The sequence below is a fragment of the Sapajus apella genome, unplaced genomic scaffold, assembly GCF_009761245.1.
Source record: "Sapajus apella isolate SASKATOON/1434 unplaced genomic scaffold, GSC_monkey_1.0 scaffold63, whole genome shotgun sequence".
In the NCBI taxonomy this organism is placed as follows: domain Eukaryota; kingdom Metazoa; phylum Chordata; class Mammalia; order Primates; family Cebidae; genus Sapajus; species Sapajus apella.
Genome location: NW_022437003.1, coordinates 509,591 through 533,892, shown reverse-complemented (window position 1 = coordinate 533,892; position 24,302 = coordinate 509,591). Strand labels below are relative to the sequence as shown.

Genomic DNA, 24,302 nt, shown 5'->3' with positions numbered 1-24,302 from the left:
ATATACCGGAGAGCAGGAACGGTTTCTGTCTTCTTCGCAATGGTATCTCTACCGTCCGGCAGTTCCCGGCACCTACTGATCAGTAAATACTATCCATAATGCTATCTCTAGCGTCTAACCAGTTCCCGGCACCTACTGATCAGCAGATACCATCATAATGGTATCTCTAGCATCTAACCAGTTCTTGGCACCTACTGATCAGCAAATACTATCATAATGGTATCTCTAGTATCTAACCAGTTCTTGGCACCTACTGATTAGTAGATACCATCGTAATGGTATCTCCAGCGTCTAACCAGTTCCCGGCACCTCCTGATCAGTAGATACCATCGTAATGGTAACTCTAGCGTCTAACCAGTTCCCGGCACCTCCTGATCAGTAGATACCATCGTAATGGTAACTGTAGCGTCTAACCAGTTCCCGGCACCTCCTGATCAGCAGATACCATCGTAATGGTATCTCCAGCATCTAACCAGTTCCCGGCACCTACTGATCAGCAAATACTATCATAATGGTATCTCTAGTATCTAACCAGTTCTTGGCACCTACTGATTAGTAAATACCATCATAATGGTATCTCTAGTGTCTAACCAGTTCCCGGCACCCACTGATCAGTATTTTATTATTTGTACTACTGTTAGATTAATATACATCTATTTATAATAACATTATCCAATGAATGCACAAATGACTGGTGGTTGGTGCTTTACTGCAGCAGGAAGTATCATTTCCTAAAATACGAGGTGGGCCAGGCATGGTGGCTCATGCCTGTAATCCCAGCATTGTGGGAGGTACAAAGTCAGGAGATCGAGACCATCCTGGCCAACATGGGGAAACCCCACATCTTCTAAAAATGCAAAAAATAAAAATAAAAATCAGCTGGGTGTGGTGACGCACATCTATAGTCCCAGCTATTCAGGAGGCTTAGATAGGAGAATCACTTGAACCTGGGAGGTGGAGGTTGCAGTCAGCCAAGACAGCGCCACTGCACTCCAGCCTGGAGACAGAGCAATACTCCACCTCAAAAAGAGAAAGAAAAAGAAAAAACAGATCTTTGGCCCTTACTACAGAGGGCTTCTCCCCACACTGTCTCACTGATAAACACATTTTCATGGTGAAACCTGGGTAAAGTGTATGATCACAACAATAATATTGATAGTTGTAATACCAACTCCATTTCTTTTTTCTTTTTTTCAGACAGGGTCTCACTCACCCTGTTGCCTGGGCTGGAGTGTACTGGCGTGGTCTCGGCTCACTGCAGTCCCGACCTCCGAGGCTCAAGCAATCCTCCCGCCTCAGCCTCCCAAGTAGCTGGGACTACAGGCACACACCACCACACCTGGCTAATTTTCTTCATTTTTTGTAGCTATAGTGCTCTATGTTGCCGAGGCTGGTCCTGAACACCTGGACTTAAGGGATCCTCCTGTCTCAGCCTCCCAGAGTGCTAGGATTACAGGTATGGGCCACTGCACCCAGCCACTACCATTTAATGAGCAACTCACTCTGTGCTAATTGCTTTACATCCACTATTGCACAATTCCGGGAGTGTTGATGCGTTTTTTCCGTTTTGCAAAAGGAGAAAGCTACCGCTCCAACATTCAAGCAGCTAGTTTAAAAATCACACAGCTGTAAGTGGCAAATCTGGAATTTGAACCTACAACGGTCTCTACATATCCCCTGCTCTCAGCCTCTACAGGGAACCCCTCCAGGTGAGATGTACTCTTTCTATGAACAATTTTGGAATCCACTTACCCTTGGGTGTGGTTTTGCTGGCCGCCACATGCAATGAATAGAGGGTTCTCAGGTAGACTGCAGTCACTGGGGAAATAGTCAAATGAGTTAGGCATTTGTCTACTTCTTCACGAGCACGAATTTTACCAAGAATCGGGCATGTGCTTCAGCCACCTCCCAAAAGTTTGAAGTGTTCATTATCGCCGGGCGCGGTGGCTCACGCCTGTAATCCTAGCACTTTGGGAGGCTGAGGTGGGTGGATCACCTGAGGTCAGGAGTTCAAGGCCAGCCTGGCCATCATGATGAAACCCCATCTTTAAAAAAAATATTAATAACAAAGTGTTCATTTTCTAGCCGTACAGGACCAGTTAAGAGCCCATGTTCTCCCAGAGAGGGTGAATAGGCTGACAGCTGTCACTATCATGGTAACCCAGGCAGCCCTACGCTGCCAGTCTTAGCCTTCCTCTTCCCTCCCCACTCCACCTGCTGAGCTGTTCCATGCTAACATCAGACGTCTCCCAATTTGAGACTGTGATAAAAACTGGATCCCAATTATGCCACCTTCTGCCCAATTATGCACATTTATGCCTCTATGTGCCCGAATTTCTCAATTTCTTTTCTTTAAAAAATTCCATAAATTCACTAATTAAATAGCTAATAAAGGATCCCCTTTCACAAGTGAAAAAGCCTCTCAGAATGCAAGAGATAAACTCTTCCGTTAGAGGCTCTCCCCCAGCACGGAACAGAAGCATTGAGGGAGCGGGTATTAACGTCAGAGAGGGTTCTGGAATGAAGACCATCTTCAGAAGATGCATATGGAGGTCACTGAGGGAGGCTGCGGTAATGCAGTCACGTGGAGTGGAGGTGTGAGGAAAATTAGTTGCTGAAAAAGAAATTCCAAACAGGGGGTGGGAAAAAGCTGAAGGCAAACTTTTCCTACCAAAACATTTATCTGGCCAACTTTGAGCCGCGGAGAAGGTTCTCTCTTTGAACCTTTTCTTCTCCATCCCAGACTGCAGAAGGCCGTCTTACAACATTTGCGCTACACTTTCAAATAGACTTTGAGGTCAGCAGAGCTCTGGCTGGGAATGCGACTGCCACTACTTCATTGCTTCTTTAGGAAAATATACCGTAAGTTCCAAATAACCTAAGTGTGGTGTGGAAGATCATCTAGCATTAGTAAGCTGGGAAATGCCGTTAATAAGAACATAAAACATTTATGTTTTTCTTTCTGTTATGAATTGATTTGTGTTGCCTCTTTTTGGAGACTTCGCTGAATTTCCTATAAATATTCATAAATTCTGACCAATCTTTGTAGATGTATGCAAAGAATCGATCAGCTCATGAAATTTTAAACCTTGGTAAATTAGAACAGGCATCAAGAGATAAGAAAAATGTTATTTCTCAGTTTCTCTTCCTAATCAAAGAGTAAGGTCCAGCTACACATCTTTCCTTAGCTATTTGGAGAACCAAACCAAAAACGAACACCAAAAAATGTTTCCCAGTTTGGATGATATACGACAAGTAAGTGCAGGTCAATCACTCAAACATGCCCATCTGTTATGAGCCTTTCCAATACAAACTTTGCTTCCTTCTAAGCATAATTATAATAATAGTAACCAACACTTAATAAGTGCTTACTCTAAGCTAAATCCTTACCTGACGGATCTAATCTACTCCGCACAAAAATCCTATGATAAAAATAGTATTCCTGGCCGGGCGCGGTGGCTGAAGCCTGTAATCCCAGCACTTTGGGAGGCCGAGGTGGGTGGATCACGAGGTCAAGAGATCGAGACCATTCTGGTCAACATGGTGAAACCCCATCTCTGCTAAAACTACAAAAAATTAGCTGGGCATGGTGGCACATGCCTGTAATCCCAGCTACTCGGGAGGCTGAGGCAGGAGAATTGCCTGAACCCAGGAGGCGGAGGTTGCGGTGAGCCGAGATCGCGCCATTGCACTCCAGCCTGGGTAACAAGAGCGAAACTCTGACTCAAAAAAAAAAAAAATAGTATTCCTGTCTCAATCTCAAAGGTGAGGAAATAAGATTTTGGAAGGTTTAGCAACTTGTCCCAGATAATTCAGCAGTGAGTGGCAAGTCTCTTAAATTCTCTACAACCACGGCAGCATCCACCTAGAAGCCACGTCCACACAAGGAGAGCTTGGGGATTTTAGGTGAGGCTTATTTCACTATTAGAAATGGCATACATATGAGATTGCTACCCCTGCCAAATTGTGACTCATTGAGTCTTAGAAACCAGTTTGTTACATAGTAAGTGAAGGTCGAATCTGCCATAGAATGGAATTTTGTTTCAAATCAGCCAGGCGTGGTGGCTCACACCTATAATCCCAGAACTTTGGGAGGTCAAGGTAAGTGGATTGCTTGATCTCAGGAGGTAGAGACCAGTCTAGGCAACATGGTAAAACCTCGTCTCTACCAAAAATACAAAAAATTAGCTGGATGCAGTGGCATGAGACTATGGTGCCACCTACTTGAGGCTAAGGCATGAGAATCACTTGAGCCCAGGAGATGGCCCGTTCACCCAAGCTGGAATGCAGTGGCAGATTTCAAGTCAGATCATGCCACTGTACTCCAGCCTGGGTGACAGGGCAAGACCCTGTCTCAGAAACAAAAAACAAAACCCATGTGTTCTTAAAAGAAAAAAAAAAGGAAAGAAATTAGGTATCAGAGGAGCATTAGCTCCCTCTGATCTAGGGGTAGGGTAAGACTCTGAGAGTCTAATGATCTACTACAGCTATAAGTGGGGAGAATCGCAGCCTACCTGATCTGTATTTGGGCTGAGTCTCTGATTTACACTTGTTCTGAGCATGCTTAGGAGAAGAAAAGGAACTGCAGGTTCAGCAGCTGTCCCATCTGGGCTAGATGCCAAATTTCAACAGAATGTTTTACAAACGCATTTATTTCTCATTTTATTTTGGAGCGTGTGTTGGAGGGCATGTCGCTATGGCTCTGTTTGCTTCTTTTTTTTAGTATTAGGTGAGGTATCCTTTGACACCCTCAAACCCAAGAATCTATTCAAGATAGAGAAGTGTGTCACCACACCCTTGTTGCTGGTTACAGCAACATCACAGCCACTCTGGGGCCTGCAGAGACCTGGCACTCCAGCCCCCAATATGGGTTTTTCCAAAAGAAACAAATGGAGGCCGGGTGCGGTGGCTCACACCTGTAATCCCAGCACTTTGGGAGGCCACGGCAGGTGGATCACCTGAGGCCAGAGTTTGAGGCCAGCCTGGCCAATGAAGTGAAACCCCGTCTCTACTAAAAATTAGCCTGGCATGGTGGTGCACACCTGTAGTCCTAGCTGCTTGGGAGGCTGCGGCATGGGAATCCCTTCCACCCAGGAGACAGAGGTTGCAGTGAGCCAACATCATGACATTGCACTCCAGCCTGAGCAACAGAGCAAGACTCTGTCTCAAAAAGAAACAAACAAATGGAGCATGAGCCATTTCTCGCAGACCCCAAATTTTGCACTGTCTATTTCTAAAACACGAGCAGCATCAACCAAGCCAAGTAGATGGGAACCAGTCAGGTTTATAAGAGGACTCAGTTTCCATTCTTTCTCTCTTTGAATAGGCTAGGAAAGCACTTCATGAGATTTTTTGTTTTGTTTTCTTTTGATGTGATCAGTTGAAAAACCCAAGAGTTATGTTGGGGCCTGGGGTAAAAAAGAAAGGGAGTGACTGGTATTAGAAATGGAATATTAATTCACCTGGTCCCATTCTCCAACATGAAGCTTGTTAGATTGTAAATATTCGTGGACCAAAACGCCATATCATCCAGTCCTCCAAGAAAATACTCTTGGAATTGTTCCACCAAAAACGGGGACTTTGTAGAGTAACTGGGATACAGCTATGGCAGAGAGAATGAAAAATAAATTAATTAACATAGCATTATAGCTGGTACCTTTATCATCCTTTTAGATTTAGAAGAATGAAGCCTTTACCTTGGAAACAGCTAGCATCTCACCGTACCTGCAACATAAGCAATAATTTTGACTGTGAGTTGCAGTTCCTAATAGAGAAATGAAGCAAATAATGAAGAACAAGTTTCATCCACCCATATCCACTGTCATGCAACTGCCTTTCAATAAGCAGAATCCCTAAATCCAAAATCCAGTCTCAGGAAACTAAAACATGAAAACTGTGCTAAGGAAGTCACAACAAAATCAGTTGCATTCTGTCCTCTGAGTTCTACTTACATTTCTAAGAACTGGATATGTGAACAGTCAACAATTACACGTTCGGTGATGACTTTCTGACCATAGAGTTTCTCATAAATTCCCAGTAAGTCTTTGACTGGCACGTACCTGAAAAATGCAGAATAAAATAAGAGTTGTTTGATTCTGAAGCTGAAAATAACAGTAACAACAGCTGCAGCTAACAGTTATTCCAGGATTATTTTGTGCCAGACACCTTGTAAAAGTCTTTACATGCACTAACTTAATCCTAGCAGTGATCTCAGGTGGTTAGTACTGCTGTATTCCCATTGTACATAAGAAGAAATTATGAAGGCAAAGAAAAGCTAAACAATTTGCCCAACGACGCAGAGCAAACAACTGGTAACTTAATCAAATATTCATGTAGGTATACAGATTGGAAACTGAAGTGCAAAAGGACTGCTTAATTTTGTGAATTCAGAGTTCAAGAGGTAAAGTATTTTCATTCTTTCAAGTTGAATTATTCCCAAGAATTATAAACACTATTATAAAAATGCCTCCTCGCTCTGACATCTTAATTTCAGAGTATACAAAGTATACAAAAAAAGTATGCCAAGAATAAAAGTATTGTGAAAGGGAAATTAATCTGAGGATCCCAAAATCACTAAGCTAAAGGGGAAAAAAAGTCAAGCTGGGAACCATGTAGGGCAAACCTGAGTCCCAAACGATTTCTACATAAGATTGCTACAAAGCTACCTATTTACCCACAATTTACCCACAAGGAAATTCCTGTGGACAAAGGACAGACAGAACTCAAAAGTCATCCCTCTGCTCCCCTGACACAAACGTGTACCTGATTGCTTCCTTTGCCCAATTGCTTCACTAAGCCAGCCTAAGGTCTTAGTGACACTATTCCTGTAAGCCGCGTGTTCGTGAAAGACTAATCGGAAACCGGGAAGAAAGTCTCTTTTCTACCTGACCTGGAAGCCTCCTGATTGCTTTGAGTTGTCCCATCTTTCTGGGGTGAACCAACGGATATTTTACTTTTTTTTTTTTTTTTTTTTTGAGATGGAGTCTCACTCTGTCACCCAGGCTGGAGTGCAGTGGGGCGATCTCAAACAAGTGGCCTGTAAGGGAACTGAACCCATGACACTGGTGTCATCAGCACCACGATCTAACCGACTGAGCTAACCAGCCAATAGCCATTTCACATGTATTGATTGATGCCCCACGTCTCCCTAAAATGTATAGAGAACGAAGCTGTGCTCCGACCGCCTTGGGCACATGCTGCCATCGGGACCTCCTGAGGCCATGTCATGGGTATGTCCTTAATCTTGGAAAAACAAACTTCCTAATTTGATTGAGACTTGTCTCCAGTGCTTCTTGGTTTACAGTATAAAGCAATGAAAACAATTCTCAATCAGGCTTTTGGTTCACAAATATTAGTTCAGTTGGAAGGAGCAGCATTTGAAAATCAGATTTATACTGAATCATCTTTTAATTTAAAAATCCTTAGAATAACAACAAAAAAAAAGTCCTTAGAATAAACAAGCTAAAAATCACAACCAGTAAAATCTGATTTTAGTAGGTTTCTTTTAGCAGGTAAAAGAAAAACAATTGAGAGACTCATTTTTTCTAAGAGCAGCACTGGAATGGTATTCCCAATAAAAACAGCTTAAAAGGCCAGAAAAAATAACAGAAAATATTTTTTTAAATGAATCACCAGGCTAGCAGGACAGCAGAAATTTTTCTAAGGCCAAAAACAACTGGAAACAGAACACCCTGAGAGGTGAGCAAATGGGACAATCAGCTTTTGCCCGGAGGACACGTGCCACACCCTGCACTGTAGTGTGGAACCTGGAAGGTATTTTTTATTGTTTTTCAGATGGGTCAGAGTCTCACTCTGTCGCCCAGCCTGGAGCAGTGGCACGATCTCAGCAGCTCTTAACCTGAGCCTACCTATTCTAGCAACGTGGAATATCACCAAACATGACCAGTAGAACTCCTGTCGTATCGGATAAAGCAGACTTTCATGCAATGCAGCAACTATTAGAGATAAAGGCGGTTTCTGCATCACAACAAAAAGCTCAATTCACCAGAAAGATATCCTTTTGAAATTGGATGTACCTAATAATATATCTTCAAAATATATATACTGAAACAAACTTTGACACAACTGTAAGAAACTGAAAAATCTACCCTCATGGGGGAAATTTTTTAAACTAATTTATTTCATAATCAGTACATCACTGTTGCTGGGAGTGTAAATTAGTTCAACCATTGTGGAAGACAGGGTGGAGATTCCTCAAGGATCTAGAACTAGAAATACCATTTGACCCAGCAATCCCATTACTTGGTATATACCAGAAGAATAGTAAGTCATTCTTCTAGAAAGACACTTGTTGCTGGGAGCTGTGGCTCACGCCTGTAACCCCAGCACTTTGGGAAGCCAAAGTGGGCGGATCACCTGAGGCCAGGAGTTCCAGGCCAGCCTGACCAACATGGAGAAACCCCGTCTCTACTAAAAAATACAAAATTAGCTGAGCATGGTGGCACATGCCTATAATCTCAGCTACTCAGGAGGCTGAGGCAGGAGAATCACTTGAACCTGGGAGGCAGAGGTTGCAGTGAGCCAAGGTCATACCATTGCACTACAGTCTGGGCAACAAGAGCAAAAGACTCTGTCTCAAAAAAAAAAAAAAAAAAAAAAAAAGACACATGCACACTATGTTTATTACAGCACTGTTCACAATAGCAAAGACTTGGAACCAGCCCAAATGCCCATTAAAGACAGGCTGGATAAAGAAAATGTGGCACATATACACCATGGAATACTATACAGCCATAAAAAGGATGAGTTCACATCCTTTTCAGGGACATGGATGAAGCTAGAAACCAGCATTCTCAGCAAAGTAACGCAAGAACAGAAAACCAAACACCGCATGTTCTCACTCATAAGTAGGAGTTGAACAGTGAGAGCACATGGACACAGGGAAAGGAACATCACACAGCAAGGCCTCTTGGTGGGTAGAGGACAAGGGGAGGGATAGCATTAGGAGAAATACCTAATGTAGATGACGGGGTGATGGATACAGCAAATCACCATGGCTCCTGTATACCTATGTAACAAACCTGCACATTTACCCCAGAGCTTAAAGCATAATAAATTTAAAAACAAAAAAATTAGTAGATCAACCTGATAAAAAGAAATAAATAGTGATGTTATCTTATTTATGCCCCCTTACAAATCTTTTTATTTGAATGTAAGTTTTTTTTTTTTTTTTTTTTTTTTTGGAGACAAGAGTTTTGCTCTTGTCACCCAGGCTGGAGTGTAGTGGCATGATCTCAGCTCACTGCAACCTCTGCCTCCCGGGTTCAAGTGATTCTCCTGCCTCAGCTTACCAAGTCGCTGGGATTACAGGCATGTGCCATATTACACCAGGCTAATTTTTGTATTTTTAGCAGAGACAGGGTTTCACCATGTTGGTCAGGCTGGTCTCAAACTCCTTACCTCAGATGATCCGCCTGCCTTGACTTCCCAAAGTGCTGGGGTTACAGGCATAAGCCACGGTGCCTGGCCTCACTATTTCAAATTTGTTAATTTTCCAATTCATCTCTAGATTCAATAAACCCTTAATCAAAAATTCCAGCAAAGTTTTTCTTAGAACATGACAACTTGAACCTAAATCTTATCTGAAAGAACAAAGGCAAAAAATAGGCAAGGCACTGTGAAGAAAAGGGTTAGTTAAAAGATCCACCCTAACAGAGGCCAAGGCTTATTATAAAGCTACAGCAATTCAAATAATCAGTATTGTTTGGGGACCAAAAGGACCTAACAGAAAGCTCAGAAACTGACCCATGCATACAAGTAACATTTGAATTTCTAACCTAGAGGGGGTTCAGTGGCTCACACCTGTAGAATCCCCACACCCGCCAATCCCAAGGTAGGCGGACCACTTGAGCCCACGAGTTCAAGACCAGCCTGGACAATATGGCAAGACCCCATCTGTTACAAAACACTAAAATTTAGCTAGGCAGAGGCTGAGGTGGGAGGATCACTTAGGCCTTGCAGCTGGAGGTTGCAGTGACCCGAGATCACACACTACTGCACTCCAGCCTGAGCAACAGAGTGACTGTCTTAAAAAAAAAGGAAAAAAAAAAAAAAATCAGACAAAGGAAAACAAAACCAAAACAGAGAAGCTACTGCAGATCAGTAGAGAAAGGGTAGACTATTGATAAATCATTCTGGGACAATTCGTTATCTCCACAGGAAAAAAATAAAATTAGATTTGTATCTCAGAACATACAAATATTTAACTCTAGTTAAATGAAAAGACATAAAGCTAAGAAATAAAACTATAAAAGCTTTAGAAGTCTATGTTAGAAAATAACCATTTGCCCTCAGGGTAGATGGGTTTTCTTTTTTTTTTTTTTGAGACAGAGTCTCTCTTTGTTGCCAGGCTCCAGGCTGGAGTGCAGTGGCGCAATCTCAGCTCACTGCAGCCTCCACCTGCCGGGTTAAAGCAATTCTCCTGCCTCAGCCTCCCGAGTAGCCGAGACTATAGGTGCACGCCACCGCGCCCAGCTAATTTTTGTATTTTTTTTTAGTAGAGACGGGATTTCACCCTGTTGACCGGGATGGTCTCGCTCTCTTGACCTCGTGATCCACCCACCTCAGCCTCCCAAAGTGCTGGGATTACAGGCCTGAGCCACCGAGCGTGGCCTCCTTTTTTTTTTTTTTTTTTTTCCTTGTCACAGGGTCTGTTGTGTAGGCTGGAGTGCAGTGTCACAATCATAGCTCACGGAAGCCTCAAACTCCTGTGCTCAAGTGATCCTCCCACCTCAGCCTCCCAAGTAGATTGGACTACAGGTGCTGGACCACCACACCCTGCTAAGAACGTATTTCTTTTCTGTTTTCTGAGACAGAGTCTTGCTCTGTTGCCAGGCTGGAGTGCAGTGGCTGGATCTTGTCTCACTGCAAACTTCGCCTCCCAGGGTCAAGAGATTCTCCTGCCTCAACCTCCAGAGTAGCTGGGACTACAAGCACACGCCACCACACCTGGCTAATTTTCTTTTCTTTTTTTTTTTTTTTTTGAGACGGAGTTTCGCTCTTGTTACCCAGGCTGGAGTGCAATGGCGCGATCTCGGCTCACTGCAACCTCCGCCTCCTGGGTTCAGGCAATTCTCCTGCCTCAGCCTCCTGATTAGCTGGGATTACAGGCACGCGCCACCATGCCCAGATGATTTTTTGTATTTTTAGTAGAGACGGGGTTTCACCATGTTGACCAGGATGGTCTCGATCTCTTGACCTCGTGATCCACCCCCGCCTCGGCCTCCCAAAGTGCTGGGATTACAGGCTTGAGCCACCGCGCCCAGCCCACCTGGCTAATTTTTATATTTTTAGTAGAGACAGGGTTCCCTCATGTTGGCCAGAATAGTCTCAAATGTCCTGACCTCGTTATCAACCCGCCTCAGCCTCCCAAAGTGCTGGGATCACAAGCATGAGCCACCATGCCCAACCAGAATGGATTTCTTAAATAAGACATCAGCAGTACAGATTAGAAAGGAAAAACTGATTCAACTACACGAAAATTAATCAATTCTGTTAGTCAACATACACGTAACACATAAGTGAAAAGACACACCACAAACTGTGAAAGACATTTGTAACAACAAAGTGACCAACTGACAAGAGAAAATATTTTAAATATTTAAATCACATATTTAAATGTAAATGTAAATTAGAAGCCAGAATATATAAATACTCACAAATAAATAAAAAGGGTAAGCAATCCAACAGAAAAATAGATTGAAAACTGGAAAAAGTTTTCACTTAAAATCAAACACAAATGATCCATAAAACAGAAAACTTTGACCTCATTACTAATCTGGGAAATGCAAATTGCAACCTTAGTGAGATACCTTTATACACAAACAGGCTGGAAAATTTTAACAGTTGGACAATACCAAGTATTGGAGAATGCAGAAGCAGCAGAATGGTTATACAAAGTTGATGGGAGCATAAGCTGAGATGATCGTTTTGAGAAAGTAAAGCTATGACTCGTCAACTCTACTCCATTCAAAATTCAGTGGAGTTCAATTTTTCCAAGAATCTAGTCAGACTATTCTAATCTACAGTTTTGCTTTTCATAATTTACCAATGTAGAAGGCTTCTAATTAAATTGTAAGTTACATTTTCTAAGAAAAAGAGTCAAGGTTCTAAATGCCATTTAGATATCACAGATTTAAAATGTACATTGCTCTTACCAGCGTCGTGCAAGGTAATTAAAATTAAATTCAAACTGGCTCAACACATCTCCTCCTAGGGCATGAGAAAAATATTGACATTTGGTGGATTAGTGACAAACATACTATGCATCTTTCAACATGCGGTCTGCCAAGCCAGATTATTAGTTTTTCACATTAATACATGTTTTTGTTCACTGTTTTAGGTAAAGGCATGCTTTTTTTTTTTTTTTTTTTTTTTTAAAGGAAAAGCAACTTGTAAACATCTTAGTGAAGCATATACATTAAGAAAGAATTAGCCATATAACCAAAGGTGTTTTTTGTTTTTTGTTTTACTTTAAGGAAATATACACCACAAGGGCTTCTTTTACTAAACACCATTTACCACCCCGTTTAAATTTTTAAAAGTAATTTACTACTGCAGACAAAAGGCAGGGTTCACCAGTTTAAGGCTAAAGTATTAGGAGAGTAGAGACATTAGCTAATGAATTTTAACCCAATGTATAAGATTTTCTGAAATTATGACGTTAACAATGGAAGGCAGTTTTTTTTTAACGAAAAGTACACAAACCCAAGTTTTTAGAACTACATCTCTATGTTAAATGAGGTATGTCTCTAAATAAACTGCAGCCTTAGACAGAGAATACATGCAACAGGCAAAATATTAAAGACACACATTGAAAGCACAGTGGTGATCTCAGCGTCAGTGAACTACAGCACAAGGAGGAAATTTGGCAAATAAAATAAACGGTACCAAAATCACCAGCCGAGTGAGCCTCAGAATAGGAGCCGTGAAAATCAATCTGAGAAAGAAAGAGAACCGTCTGGTGTGTATTACAAATCGTAGCCCCAACTCTCACTCCCACAATCAAGCTGGTGGCGGGGGGACGACAGCTAGCTCAGTGAACTGCTGAGGATGCGTAATAGACTCGGTTTTCACACTAACATTTTATTAGAATATATATACACACACACATCTCTAGGCAACCGAGTTGGACACAAACGTACAGTAATAAAGCGACTACAGACAATTCTGCCTTGTACAGTATATACGACAATCTCTGAGTTGAAATTTCTAACAGAATGTAATATTGAAACATACATATTAACAATTCAACATTTTATATGTTTAATAAATGTTTAATAAATATCACCAATTAAATATAACACACATTCTAACAGAATGTAATTAACATTAAGCAGGGGCCTTCCAGAGGCTAAGTCATCAGGTAAGATCATAATTTTCAGGTTGGGGATATGACATTTTCATATAGGAAGTTAAAAACAAGAAGTCCAAAAGGGTAGAAATACTAGTTTTAAATAGAACTAAGTGGCAGGTATTCATATCCTTATTAAGAGACACAGCTTGAATAAAACCTAAGATTTCTCAAATAGTTTCGTGACTAAAACAAAACCTTGCATCTATCCCTGTCTTCAGTACACACCAGCCGCTCTGCTCTTGTGGATGCAACTACACAGCTGGCAAGATGAATGAAGGGAAGGAACTGGAGAAGATGGGACCTCCAACCCAACAGTGCTTTGGGCAGAAGTCTGAATAACCTAACATTTTCATTTCTTCTAAAAGGGTCAGGTTTGGATCTTAGGTATGACAGTATGACTCCCATAAAGTCATTCCCCATAAAGGGATGTACTCACAGCTCCCATGGTCCTAAGGAATCCTTGTTCAATGCCCAGGCTATGCCAGCTGACATCTGCCACCATGTGAGAGGTAATTCCGAACAAGAAAGCTACCAATTTCTCTGTGTCCTGCCAAAGAAGTAAATTAGAGTCATGTGTGTTTGGGTGATTTCATAGTAACAATCCTATTAAAAGTTTTAATAAATATAAATTCATTTATATTATTGAAAAGTAACAAAAAATTTCAGGTGAGTACATTGCAGTTTCTAGTTATTAAAAAAAAAAGGTTGGGTACAGTGGCTCACGCCTATAATCCCAGCTACTCAGGAGGCTGGGACACAAGAATTGCTTGAACCTGGGAAGTGGATGTTGCAGTGAGCCCAAATCATGCTATTGCAGTCCAGCCTGGGAGACAGAGTGAGACTCTGCCTCAAAAAAACAAACAAAACAAAACACACGCACGCGCACACACACACCCACCCACCCCCAAAAGGACTTTTGGAAATGTTTTGTGATGTGTTTTTTGGAAGTGCTTTCAGATTAATTACTATCGGAGCTAAATGATGAAGAGATGTATCTCAAATTGTGTCTATCATTCAAGCATTAGCTAACCATCTACTACATCCAAGCAATGCACATGACACTAAAGGTGGAATGGTGAGCAGCCCTTACGGAGTGGCATAAATGGGGTAAACGCAAGTCCAAAAACAGTACCAGGCAGGTTTGGTGCTAAATATTCTAAGAATTAGAGGACCACGCCTACCTTCTCCCAGGGAAGAGGATAGTTCTCTCGGATATAATGAATGCTTGCATTAAGAAACGGAGTCCAGTGAGTACTCTCAGACACATCATGGAATTTTCCTGACAAAACAAAAGGCAGCACTCTGGGTTCTCTCTTAAAACTTGGAGAGGGTCAATCCAATTTTCCACAACCACCCACTGCTGTGTCCCTTCTTCTCTTTCCCTCCTTGCCCGTCACTTTCTTCTGTTGACATTCAAAAGAAGCCTTTAAATAGGCCAGGCTCGGCGGCTCATGCCTGTAATCCCAGCAGTTTGGTAGGCCGAAGCAGGTGGACCACGCAGTCAGTAGTTCAAGACCAGCCTGGCCAACATGGTTAAACTCCGTCTCTACTAAAATACGACAACTAGCTGGGCCTGGTGGCACATGCCTGTAATCCCAGCTGCTTGGGAGGCTGAGGCAGGAGAATTGCTTGAAATGGAACTCGGGAGGCAGAGGTTGCAGTGAGCCAAGATCGCGCCACTGCACTCAGCCTGGGCTACAGAGTGAGACTCTGCCTCAAACAAACAAACCAAAGAGCCAGCTGAGACTTCTGAAGAGGCATGGTACTGCTGGCCTGATGACTAAAAGGGGCCTACACGAAGAGGGATGGAGCTCTCTTCCCGGACTGGTCACGGCATCTCAAGGCTGGCTACCGGCTTAGAATGGAGGCTGCAAGTGTTTCCATTTCTGTGCTCTGAAGGTAAGGAAACAAGCTGAGGTTTGGTTTGATTTTTGGGGGTTTTAAAAAATGTCTTCCTTGCCCCTCACAGTCAGCCTCCTTAAGAGCACAAGAAATAAAAGATATTTCACACACTTCCAAGCACTTCATTGTAGAATAACTGTTGTAAAATAGCACAGGCCCGAGTATTTTATGCAAGCATCGTTTGAGTGGGCCAGTGGGTGTCCCACAAGAAGGGTAGGAAAGACAGAACTGGCCGCTGTGCTAAACCTCCGAGAGCCACACATGCTTCATGGAGGGCCAAATGTCACCAGGACAACTAAAAGGAAAACTGCAGAATTCAGATCCCTCGGTTCAATTTCTCTATGCCGTTCCTAAAGTGACAACTGCCGAAGCCATATGAAATCATGTGTTTTTCTGAAAATGATTTTCAAATAAGTTAGGACCAAGACGTTTGATTCGCTCCGACTGTTTTCCTAGGATAAAGCTTCAAACAATTCTTGTTCTCCAGAGTACAGTAAAACTCCAGAATTAAATACAGCAGGAGCTCTTTGGAACAACCTCAATTTAAAGAAATTGCCAGATGAACTGAAGCTTTCTGATCCCTCTGTAAATCCTATAGACTGGAAGCTAAAGTCCCCCCAGGGCCTGCTGAAGGCTGACAGCTGGCAAGCCACACCTAGAGACTTGAACTTATCTGTCTATACTATAGCTCACAAAAGGGTCAATTCGACCCACTTCTAATCCTGTTTAAACCAGATGTCCTTGTTACTGTAATTATAAAAGCTAATTCAGTATTAGGTAAATTAATACAAATGAAGAGGTTTGCTGGGTGCAGTAGTTTCACGCCTGTAATGCAGCACTTTGGGGGGCTGAGATCGGAGGATCCCTTGAGGCCAGGAGTTTGAGACTAGCCCGAGCAACGTAGCAAGGCCCATCTCTACAAAAACGTTAAAAATAAAAAATTAGCCAGGTATGGTGGGACACACTTATTACAGTCTCAGCTACTCAGAAGTCTGAGGCAGGAGGGTCACTTGACGCCAGAAGTTTGAGGCTGCAAAGAGCTGTGATTGCACCACTGCACCCCAGCCTGGGCAACAGGGCAAGGCCCTGTCTCTAAAAAATATATAAATACATTATTTTCAAAACAAAAGGAGATTTTTCTTTGGCAATTAAGTATCTAAGAAAGCTAAATGTCTTTGAAAGATAAAATAAAAGTGAATTACCAAAGAAGAAAAAGAAAACTACAGTTGAATTAGGTATGTATGAGACAAGGTAAGATGTAGAAAAATGCATAAAAACCGAAGTGGAATTTGTTTAAAAAAAGAAGACTCTGAAGTTGGGATATTTATTCTCCCAGTCCCCTCGTGTGGCGTCACGGTGGGCTGGCTATGCCACTGAGCTGAAGGCCCAGTTCTCGTCAAGTGCTCTTCTTCATGCAGCTCGCCCTCTCCAGGGTTCCCGTCTTCGCTCCCTCCCCTGAACTGCAATTCCTCACCTCCCGTCTCTATCTTTGAAAATGGTGCCCTCACTAAGCTCCTCTTGAATTACTCAGTCTGAGTCTAACTTCTGGCTCCTGCTGGGGCCTGGACTGATACAACCCATGAAGCTAATTTACTGATTATGACAGAGCACAAGGATTGTTAACTTGGACAAGCACTGCCATTTCAAGTTCAGCTTGACTAAAAACTGCCTAAATCCAAAGGGTATCAGCCTAATGGGTAGGGTCAGCATAACCACAAACCACAAATAACATCTCCAACCAGAAACATTCCAACCCCTCCACCCAACCAGAGACCTGCCAGCCCCGAGACAACCTCCCCTCCAGCGGGAGAAATGTTCAGCAACAAGGTAACTTTCCCTCTGACCAGAGACATTTCAACCCCACCATAAACTTCTGCCCCACACAGAAACATTCCAAGCTCTCTCACCAATAAATACTCTTGGTCTGTTGTACCCAGGTGAGTCAGATGGAACAGTGCCATGCTCTGTTTTGAACTGAGAGCCCGTTATTAATTAGTCAGTGACGGAGAGATGGCTAAGGCTCAAAATTCTGTATGCCCGAGGAAGGGGCTTATCTTTTATACCTTGATTTAGGTAGGTGAAGGGGAGCCTAGTCAGAGTAGAGTTTACAGAAGCAGAACAAGCAACTTAGATAAGGAGGCTGGTAACTAGGAGGCAGGAGGTTCTCATGATTGTTAATTTTTCAAAGAGGGTATACACACGTGGTTCCCATGACTGCCAGGTACCAAGGGGGTATTCGGTACTTGTCATGTGATCGATGGGGGGGTGGGGCATTCGCAATGGCAAGTGGGCTTGCCAAGCAGGCTGTGGTTACAAAGGTTATATGTTTTGATAGTTCTAAGTACAGCATGACCCGGCACAGTAGCAAGACCCAGGTATGCACTTAAGGGAGGAGGGGCAGGAGGGGTGAGGCAGAGGTCAAGATGGAGTCTGTCTGGCTAACACAGGGTAGATTAGCGCACTCTCAGTGTGCTGAGAGCGCGCACTCCCGACCAAAATCAGCCAGAAGCCTCTCTCAGGTTTATTTCTTCAAAATAAATCTGTCTTTGACTGTTAAGCCTTTCTTCATGTTTCTTTCCTCTTTAACTCTCACAGATAACACTATCCGAGAATTGCCTAACACTTGTGAAGATACTGTGCATTAATGACAAGGACAATCCAGTGAAGAAGCAGGCAAACAAATGGCAAGCCAAAAAAAGAAAATTGAGGTTCTGTGCATAAGCAACTTTTTCAAGGTTGCATGCTAATATAGAAGGAACATAAACTCAGACCTTTTGATCTCTTGCAAAATGTCTTCTATTATGCCACTTAGGTTTTCACCAAAAAATAAAGTTTTCAGAATTTCTATGCTTAAGCAGGTCAGTGTTAGCTAAATGGAAAATGCAACTATGTAAACGAAGTTGTTAACCAACAATAATGGAAAATATACTGTGCAATTAAAAATACATAATACACCCATATATTTTCAGTCATAGCTATTCCTATTAACCAAGTAAAAGTGGCTTCATTTAGTCCTCAAACCTTCGTCTTACCTCCTTTGCAGATGCCAGGGTAAAAGCAGTCAGGAAACACGGTTCCAGCCTGATACGCATCCTGGTGTTCTAGCAACAGCTGCAGAGCAGGAAAACAGAGATTAGCGGGTAGGAGTCAACAGCCTGGGGAGTGCAGGCCCCACCAATTGCCCGTGATGAGATGCTAGAACTATGGGTGTATGGGTGGAAGGGAAAAAGAAAAGCAGGCATAAATAACTGATTAAAATTCATGCATAATCAAAGATAACACACAACAATATGTAACTTCAGGTTCTTCCCTCCCAAACACAGGAAGGCTAATTAAGAAATAGCAGAAATCACTTATTTAAATTTCATTTTCGTTCATTTTTCTGTCAACCCAGTAAAGCAGGATTTCCCTAAGGCCTTAAGGTTGTCTGACTGACCCAGTTGTGTTTTTTGTTGCTGTTCTTTTTTTCAGATGGAGTTCCGCCCAGGCTGGAGTGCGCAATGGGGCAATCTCGGTTCACTGCACCCTCTACCTCCCAGGTTTAAGCAATTCTCCTGCCTCCACCTCCCAAGTAGCTGGGATTACAGGTGTGCCCAGCTAATTTTTTTTTTTTTAGTGGAGACGGGGTTTCCCCATGTTGGACAGGCTGATCTTGAACTTCTGACCTCAGGTGACCCACCGATTTCAGCCTTCCAGTGTGCTGTGATTACAGGTGTGAGCCACCATGCCTGGCCCCGAGGTGGCTTCTATAAAATTTTCAGTGATTCACAGTGGAAACAAAGATACACATACATACACACACGCACACACATATATGTATCTACATATCAGTTTATAGTGGCTACCTGAGTTTTTAGTCTAAGATAACATCCTTTGTGTTTTGGGCAGACAAAAAAAAAAACTTTTTAAAAATGATGTGAAAGTAGATGGTAGCGATTTTCTTTTAAATGTTCTTCCTTGTTCAACTGGCTCACTTCCTTTCATTCTGAGTCCCTTATATGATGTCTAGCTGCATGCCAGAGGCTAGAAAACACTACATTACCCAGGCTGTCTCAACTCAGTCTGACATGGCCCAGCCTCCACCATGGAGCCTTCCAGTTTTTCTGCAGCAGAGGTAGCACAGCGTCCCGTGCTGCAGCTCTGGCTTCCCACGTGTTTATGGGCAGAGGACAGGGCAACTATACTGTCAGTAAGGCAGGTGCCTCAGGTGGTGATGAGGTCCCAGAACCAATAGGTGAGGTGGTGGCTTCTTCTTTTACAAACCGTGTATGAGACAGTTGAATCTGCAGCTAGCAAATGGGGCAGTGACCATCAGTGGCATGAGGAGCTGCTCCTCGGAAAGCCAGTTCTGTGCATGATTTTGGGAGTCCTTTCTGAGCACCTGGCCTAGAGCCTGCTCCTACAGTTCCCAGTTAGCAGTAAATTCTCTAATTCTTGGTATTAATCCTTTCCTTGCCTAAACTAGCAGAGAGGTTTCCATGATCTTCAAATGAACTCTGATAGATACGCTGGGCAGTAAAAGCAGAAGTCTGGCAATCTCTCTCCCCCCGGCTTTGAGACAGAGTCTTCTTCTGTCACCTGGGCTGGAGTGCAGTGGCATGATCTCGGCTCACTGCAACCTCTGCCTCCAAGGTTCAAGCAATTCTCCTGCCTCAGCCTCCTGAGTAGCTGGGATTACAGGTGCATGCCATGATGCCCGGCTAAATTTTTTTTGTATTTTCAGTAGAGACGGGGTTTCACCATGTTGGTCAGGTTGGTCTTGAACTCCTATGCTCGTGATCCACCCACCTCAGCCTCCCAAAGTGCTGGGATTACAGGCGTGAGCCACCTTGCCCAGCTCCATTTTTTTTTTTTTTTTTTAAATAAGAACTTACTAATAATGTGGACCATATATAGAGGCAACAAAGAAGTACTTCAAGAAATTAATACGCAAGGAAAGATAATTTTTCTAACCAGTATCCCATTGTCCTCCTTCTACAGGCAGAATTACCCTCTCCTGCAGAGAGCCCATTCCACACCACTCAGGCAGGGCTGACCAGAGGGCTAAGTGGCCAGCACACCCACCCTCACCAGCGTTTGACTCAGAAATTGACCTTTGAGCAAAGTTAGTTCAGTTCACACCTTCCCCGAGACTTCTCCACTAGGGCTTTGGGAAGATACCCTCTTCCTCCTGGGGCTGCTGGCCTCCGAGGCAGAGTCCTCTGCTATGAGCATCCTCCACGTGGAGAAATGCAGAAACCATCTAGAGCTCTGGGCCAAGTTCCACACTGCAGGTATCAGTTATATGAACCTATAAAGTCCACTTTTTCCCCAAAAGATAGCTTGAGTTGGACTTCTGTCACTGAAAAATAGTAATTAACCTTACTGGCTATTTACTTAACAGGCACTATTCTAAGCTCCTTCTATGTATTATTAAGACTTGTTAAATCTGCTTCTCCCAGTGAGACAGGTATGTTATTTAATGTGATAAAATAATCAAGTAAATTTTGAAAATTATGCCAAATACCAAACTGCTAGGGAATGAAGAGGAAGACTAAGGAGGGACGTATCCTTCAGATATAAATATATATATATATATTTTTTTTTCCCCCTCAGATGGAGTCTTGCTCTGTCACCAGCCTGTAGTGCAGTGGTGTGATCTCGGCTCACTGCAACCTCCACTTCCTAGATTCGAGTGATTCTCCTGCCTCAGCCTCCTGATACCTGTGATTACAGGCGCCTGCCACCAGGTCCACCTACTTTTTTTATTTTTAGTAGAGATGGGGTTTCACCAGGTTGGCCAGGCTGGTCTTGAACTCCTGACCTCAGGTGTTCTACCTGCCTCAGCCTCCTGAAGTGCTGGGATTATAGATGTGAGCTACCGCACTGGCTAAATTTTTTATTTTTTAAAAGCGACAAGGTTTTGCCATGTTGGCTGGGGTGGTCTTGAACTCCAGATCTCAGGTGACCCACCAAAAATGTATTTTTGGCTGGGCAAGGTGGCTCACACCTATAATTCCAGCACTTTGGGAGAGCGGGAACAACGAATTGCTTCAGCCCAAGTGTTCAAGACCAGCCTGGGCAACATGGCAAGACCCTGTCTCTACAAAAAATGTAAAAATTTACCAAGCATGGTAGTGCTTGCCTGTAGTCTCAGCTACTTGGGAGGCTGAGGTGGGAGGATCGCTTGAGTCTAGGAAGTTGAGGATGCAGTGAGCCGTGATCACGCCAGTGCACTCCAGCCTGGGCAACAGAGGGAGACCCCATATCAAAAAAAAAAAAAAAAAAAAAAAAAAAAGCCGTTTTAAGCTATAGAAACAAGATACTGAAACCAAAAGAAACAGATCAATTTAACAGAACAAAAAGCACAGAAAGGCCAGGCGCAGTGGCTCACATCTGTTATCCCAGAGCTTTGAGGGGCAGAGGTGGGTGGATCACTCGAGATCAAGAGTTTGAGACCAGCCTAGGAAACATCATGAAACTTCGGCTCTACTGAAAATAGAAAAATTAGTGGGGCATGGTGGCACACGCCTGTAATCCCAGCTACTCAGATGGCTGAGGCAGAAGAATAGCTTGAACTTGGGAGATGGAGGTTGCAGTGAACTGAGATCATGCCACTGCACTCCAGTCTGGGTGACAGAGTGAGAACCTATCTCAAAAAAGAAAAAGGAAAAATGTATTTTTAAGCTATAGAAACAAAAATAGTATGATACTGAAACCAAAAGAAACAGATCAGGGAAGCAGAATAAAGAGTACAGAAAGGCCGCGCACAGCGGCTCACGCCTATTATTCCAGCACTTTGAGAAGCAGAAGTGGATCACCTGCGGTCAGGAGTTCGAGACCAGCCTGGGAAACATGGTGAAACCCCAACTCTACCGAAAATACAAAAATTAGCTGGGTATGGTAGCTGGCACCTGTAATCCAAGCTACTCAGCTGGCTGAGGCATGAGAACTGCTTGAACCTGGGTGGTGGAGGTTGCAGTGAGCTGAGATCACATCACTGCACTCCAGCCTAGGTGACAGAGTGAGACTCCATCCCCCCCCGACTAAAAAAAAAAGTACAGAAACAGAGTTAAGCATACATATAACTTAATGTCTAACAGATGAATAATGCATAGAGTGGTCAACAAATGGTGATGTCACAACCCCGTAACAATGAGTATACCATCTTTGCACGGGCAAATCCACGTTCACCCTAGAGCAAGCATCCCCAGTCCCCAGGCCATGAACCGGTACCAATGTGTGGCCTGTTAGGGATGGGGCCACAAGCGGGAGGGGAGCGGCGGGCAAGCAAGAATTACCACCTGAGCTCTGCCTCCTGCCACAGCAGCAGCAGCGCCAGATTCTCAGAGAAGTGTGACTCCCACTGGGAACTGTACATGCTAGGGATCTCAGCTGCACACTCCTTATAGAATCTAATGCCTCATGATCTGAGATGAAACAGTTTCATTCTAAAACCATCTACCCTCCACCCCCCACCTCATCCATACAAAAACTGTCTTCCAGGAAACCAGTCCCTGGAGTCAAAAAACATGGAGACCACTGCCCTAGGTGATAGTGACTTGAAATTAATATTAGCAATGGCAAGTCACTGGATCCCTGTCAACCTTTACACCCAAATAAATGAAAGACGAATTATAAGGTTAAATGTCAAAAATGAAACCATAAAATTAACAGAATAAAATTTAGGTGAATAATTTTATATCCATGAAGTGGGAATGATTTTTCTAAGCACGATTTACAAGTAGAAACCGTAACAGAAAAGACTGATGCATTTAACTACTCAAAAATTGAACATTTCTGCATGGTAAAAAAATAAAAATAAAAAATGAATTTAAAAGAAAAATAAATAGCCATGAGAATTATTTCCTAGATTGAGGGCTAACATCGTTCATAAATAAGCTATTCTTACGTGTCAAAATAAAGATAAATATCGTTACACTAAAATTAACAAAAGACAGGCAACTCACAGAGGGGATAGAAATGCCCAATAAATACTTGAGGATACATTTAAACTCATTAATAAGTTAATAATTAAAATGCCAGGTCAGGCATGATACTCATGCCTGTAATCCTAGCACCTTGGGAGGCCAAGGCGGAAAGATTGCTTGAGTCCAGGAGTTTGAGACCAGCCTGGGCAACATGGTGAAACCCTGTCTCTACAAAAAACACAAAAATTAGCCTGGTGCGGGGGTGTGTGCCTGTAGTCCCAGCTACTCAGGAGGCTGAGTTGAGAGGATCACTTGAACCTGGAAGGTGGAGGTTACAGTGAGTTGAGATCATACCACTGCACTGTAGCCTGGGTGACACAGCCAGACCCAGTCTCAATAAATAAAAATTAAAATAAAAATGCCAATTAAACCTAAAACAAAAGCCGTTTTCTACCTACCAAATTGACAAAAATGAAAATGAGTGAAGGCCAGGTACAGTGGCTCTGTAATCCCAACACTTTGGGAGGCTGAGGCGGGCAGACCACTTGAGCTCAGGAGTTCGGGGCCAGCCTGGGCAACATGCTGGAACCCCATCTCTATCAAAAATACAAAAAATTAGCTGGATGTGGTGGTATGCACCTGTGGTCCCAGCTACTCACGAGGCTGAGGTGGGAGGATTGCTTGAACCTGGGAGGTGGAGGTTGCAATGAGCCAAGATCATGCCACTGCACCCCATCCTGGGTAACAGAGCAAGACCCTGTCTTCCAAGAAAAGAAAATGAATAAAAATTAAGCCCTAAAAGCAAAACCGTTTCCAAATCTGAAGTTGCTTCAAAAAGTGTTAATGAAATACATGAGCAATTAAGAATATTGACCCTTCCCATGTCATTTACAGTGTATCTTCTTTATGTGTCTGTCATACATGTTTAGTTTTATTTTTCTATTTGTTTCTGGGCCAAGGAGATTCATCTGGCGCTGTCGGTCTAAGGGGGTTTGCTAAGCATGATCAAGAAATTGGTGGCCCATGCCTGCAATCCCAGCTACTCAGAAGGCTGAAGCAGGAGGATCACTTGAGCCCGGGAGTTCAAGACCATCTTAGGCAACATAGTAGTAGCC

At 43.1% G+C, this 24,302-nt stretch overlaps 1 protein-coding gene across 3 annotated transcripts in view; it reads right to left on the bottom strand.

Moving 5' to 3' along the window:
* Positions 1–24,302, bottom strand: part of GPLD1 (glycosylphosphatidylinositol specific phospholipase D1) — a 68,838-nt gene that overhangs the window by 34,804 nt on the left and 9,732 nt on the right. For all 3 annotated transcript variants that reach the window (XM_032247625.1, XM_032247624.1, XM_032247626.1), the window contains 9 exons: positions 18,310–18,388; positions 14,557–14,654; positions 13,812–13,922; positions 12,910–12,958; positions 12,177–12,231; positions 5,952–6,059; positions 5,697–5,724; positions 5,463–5,602; positions 1,753–1,818 (listed from right to left, as the gene is read on the bottom strand). In XM_032247625.1, the coding sequence (XP_032103516.1) occupies positions 1,753–1,818; positions 5,463–5,602; positions 5,697–5,724; positions 5,952–6,059; positions 12,177–12,231; positions 12,910–12,958; positions 13,812–13,877 (512 nt within the window). In that variant the 5' untranslated portion in view covers positions 13,878–13,922; positions 14,557–14,654; positions 18,310–18,388. The remainder of the gene's footprint in view (positions 1–1,752; positions 1,819–5,462; positions 5,603–5,696; positions 5,725–5,951; positions 6,060–12,176; positions 12,232–12,909; positions 12,959–13,811; positions 13,923–14,556; positions 14,655–18,309; positions 18,389–24,302) is intronic.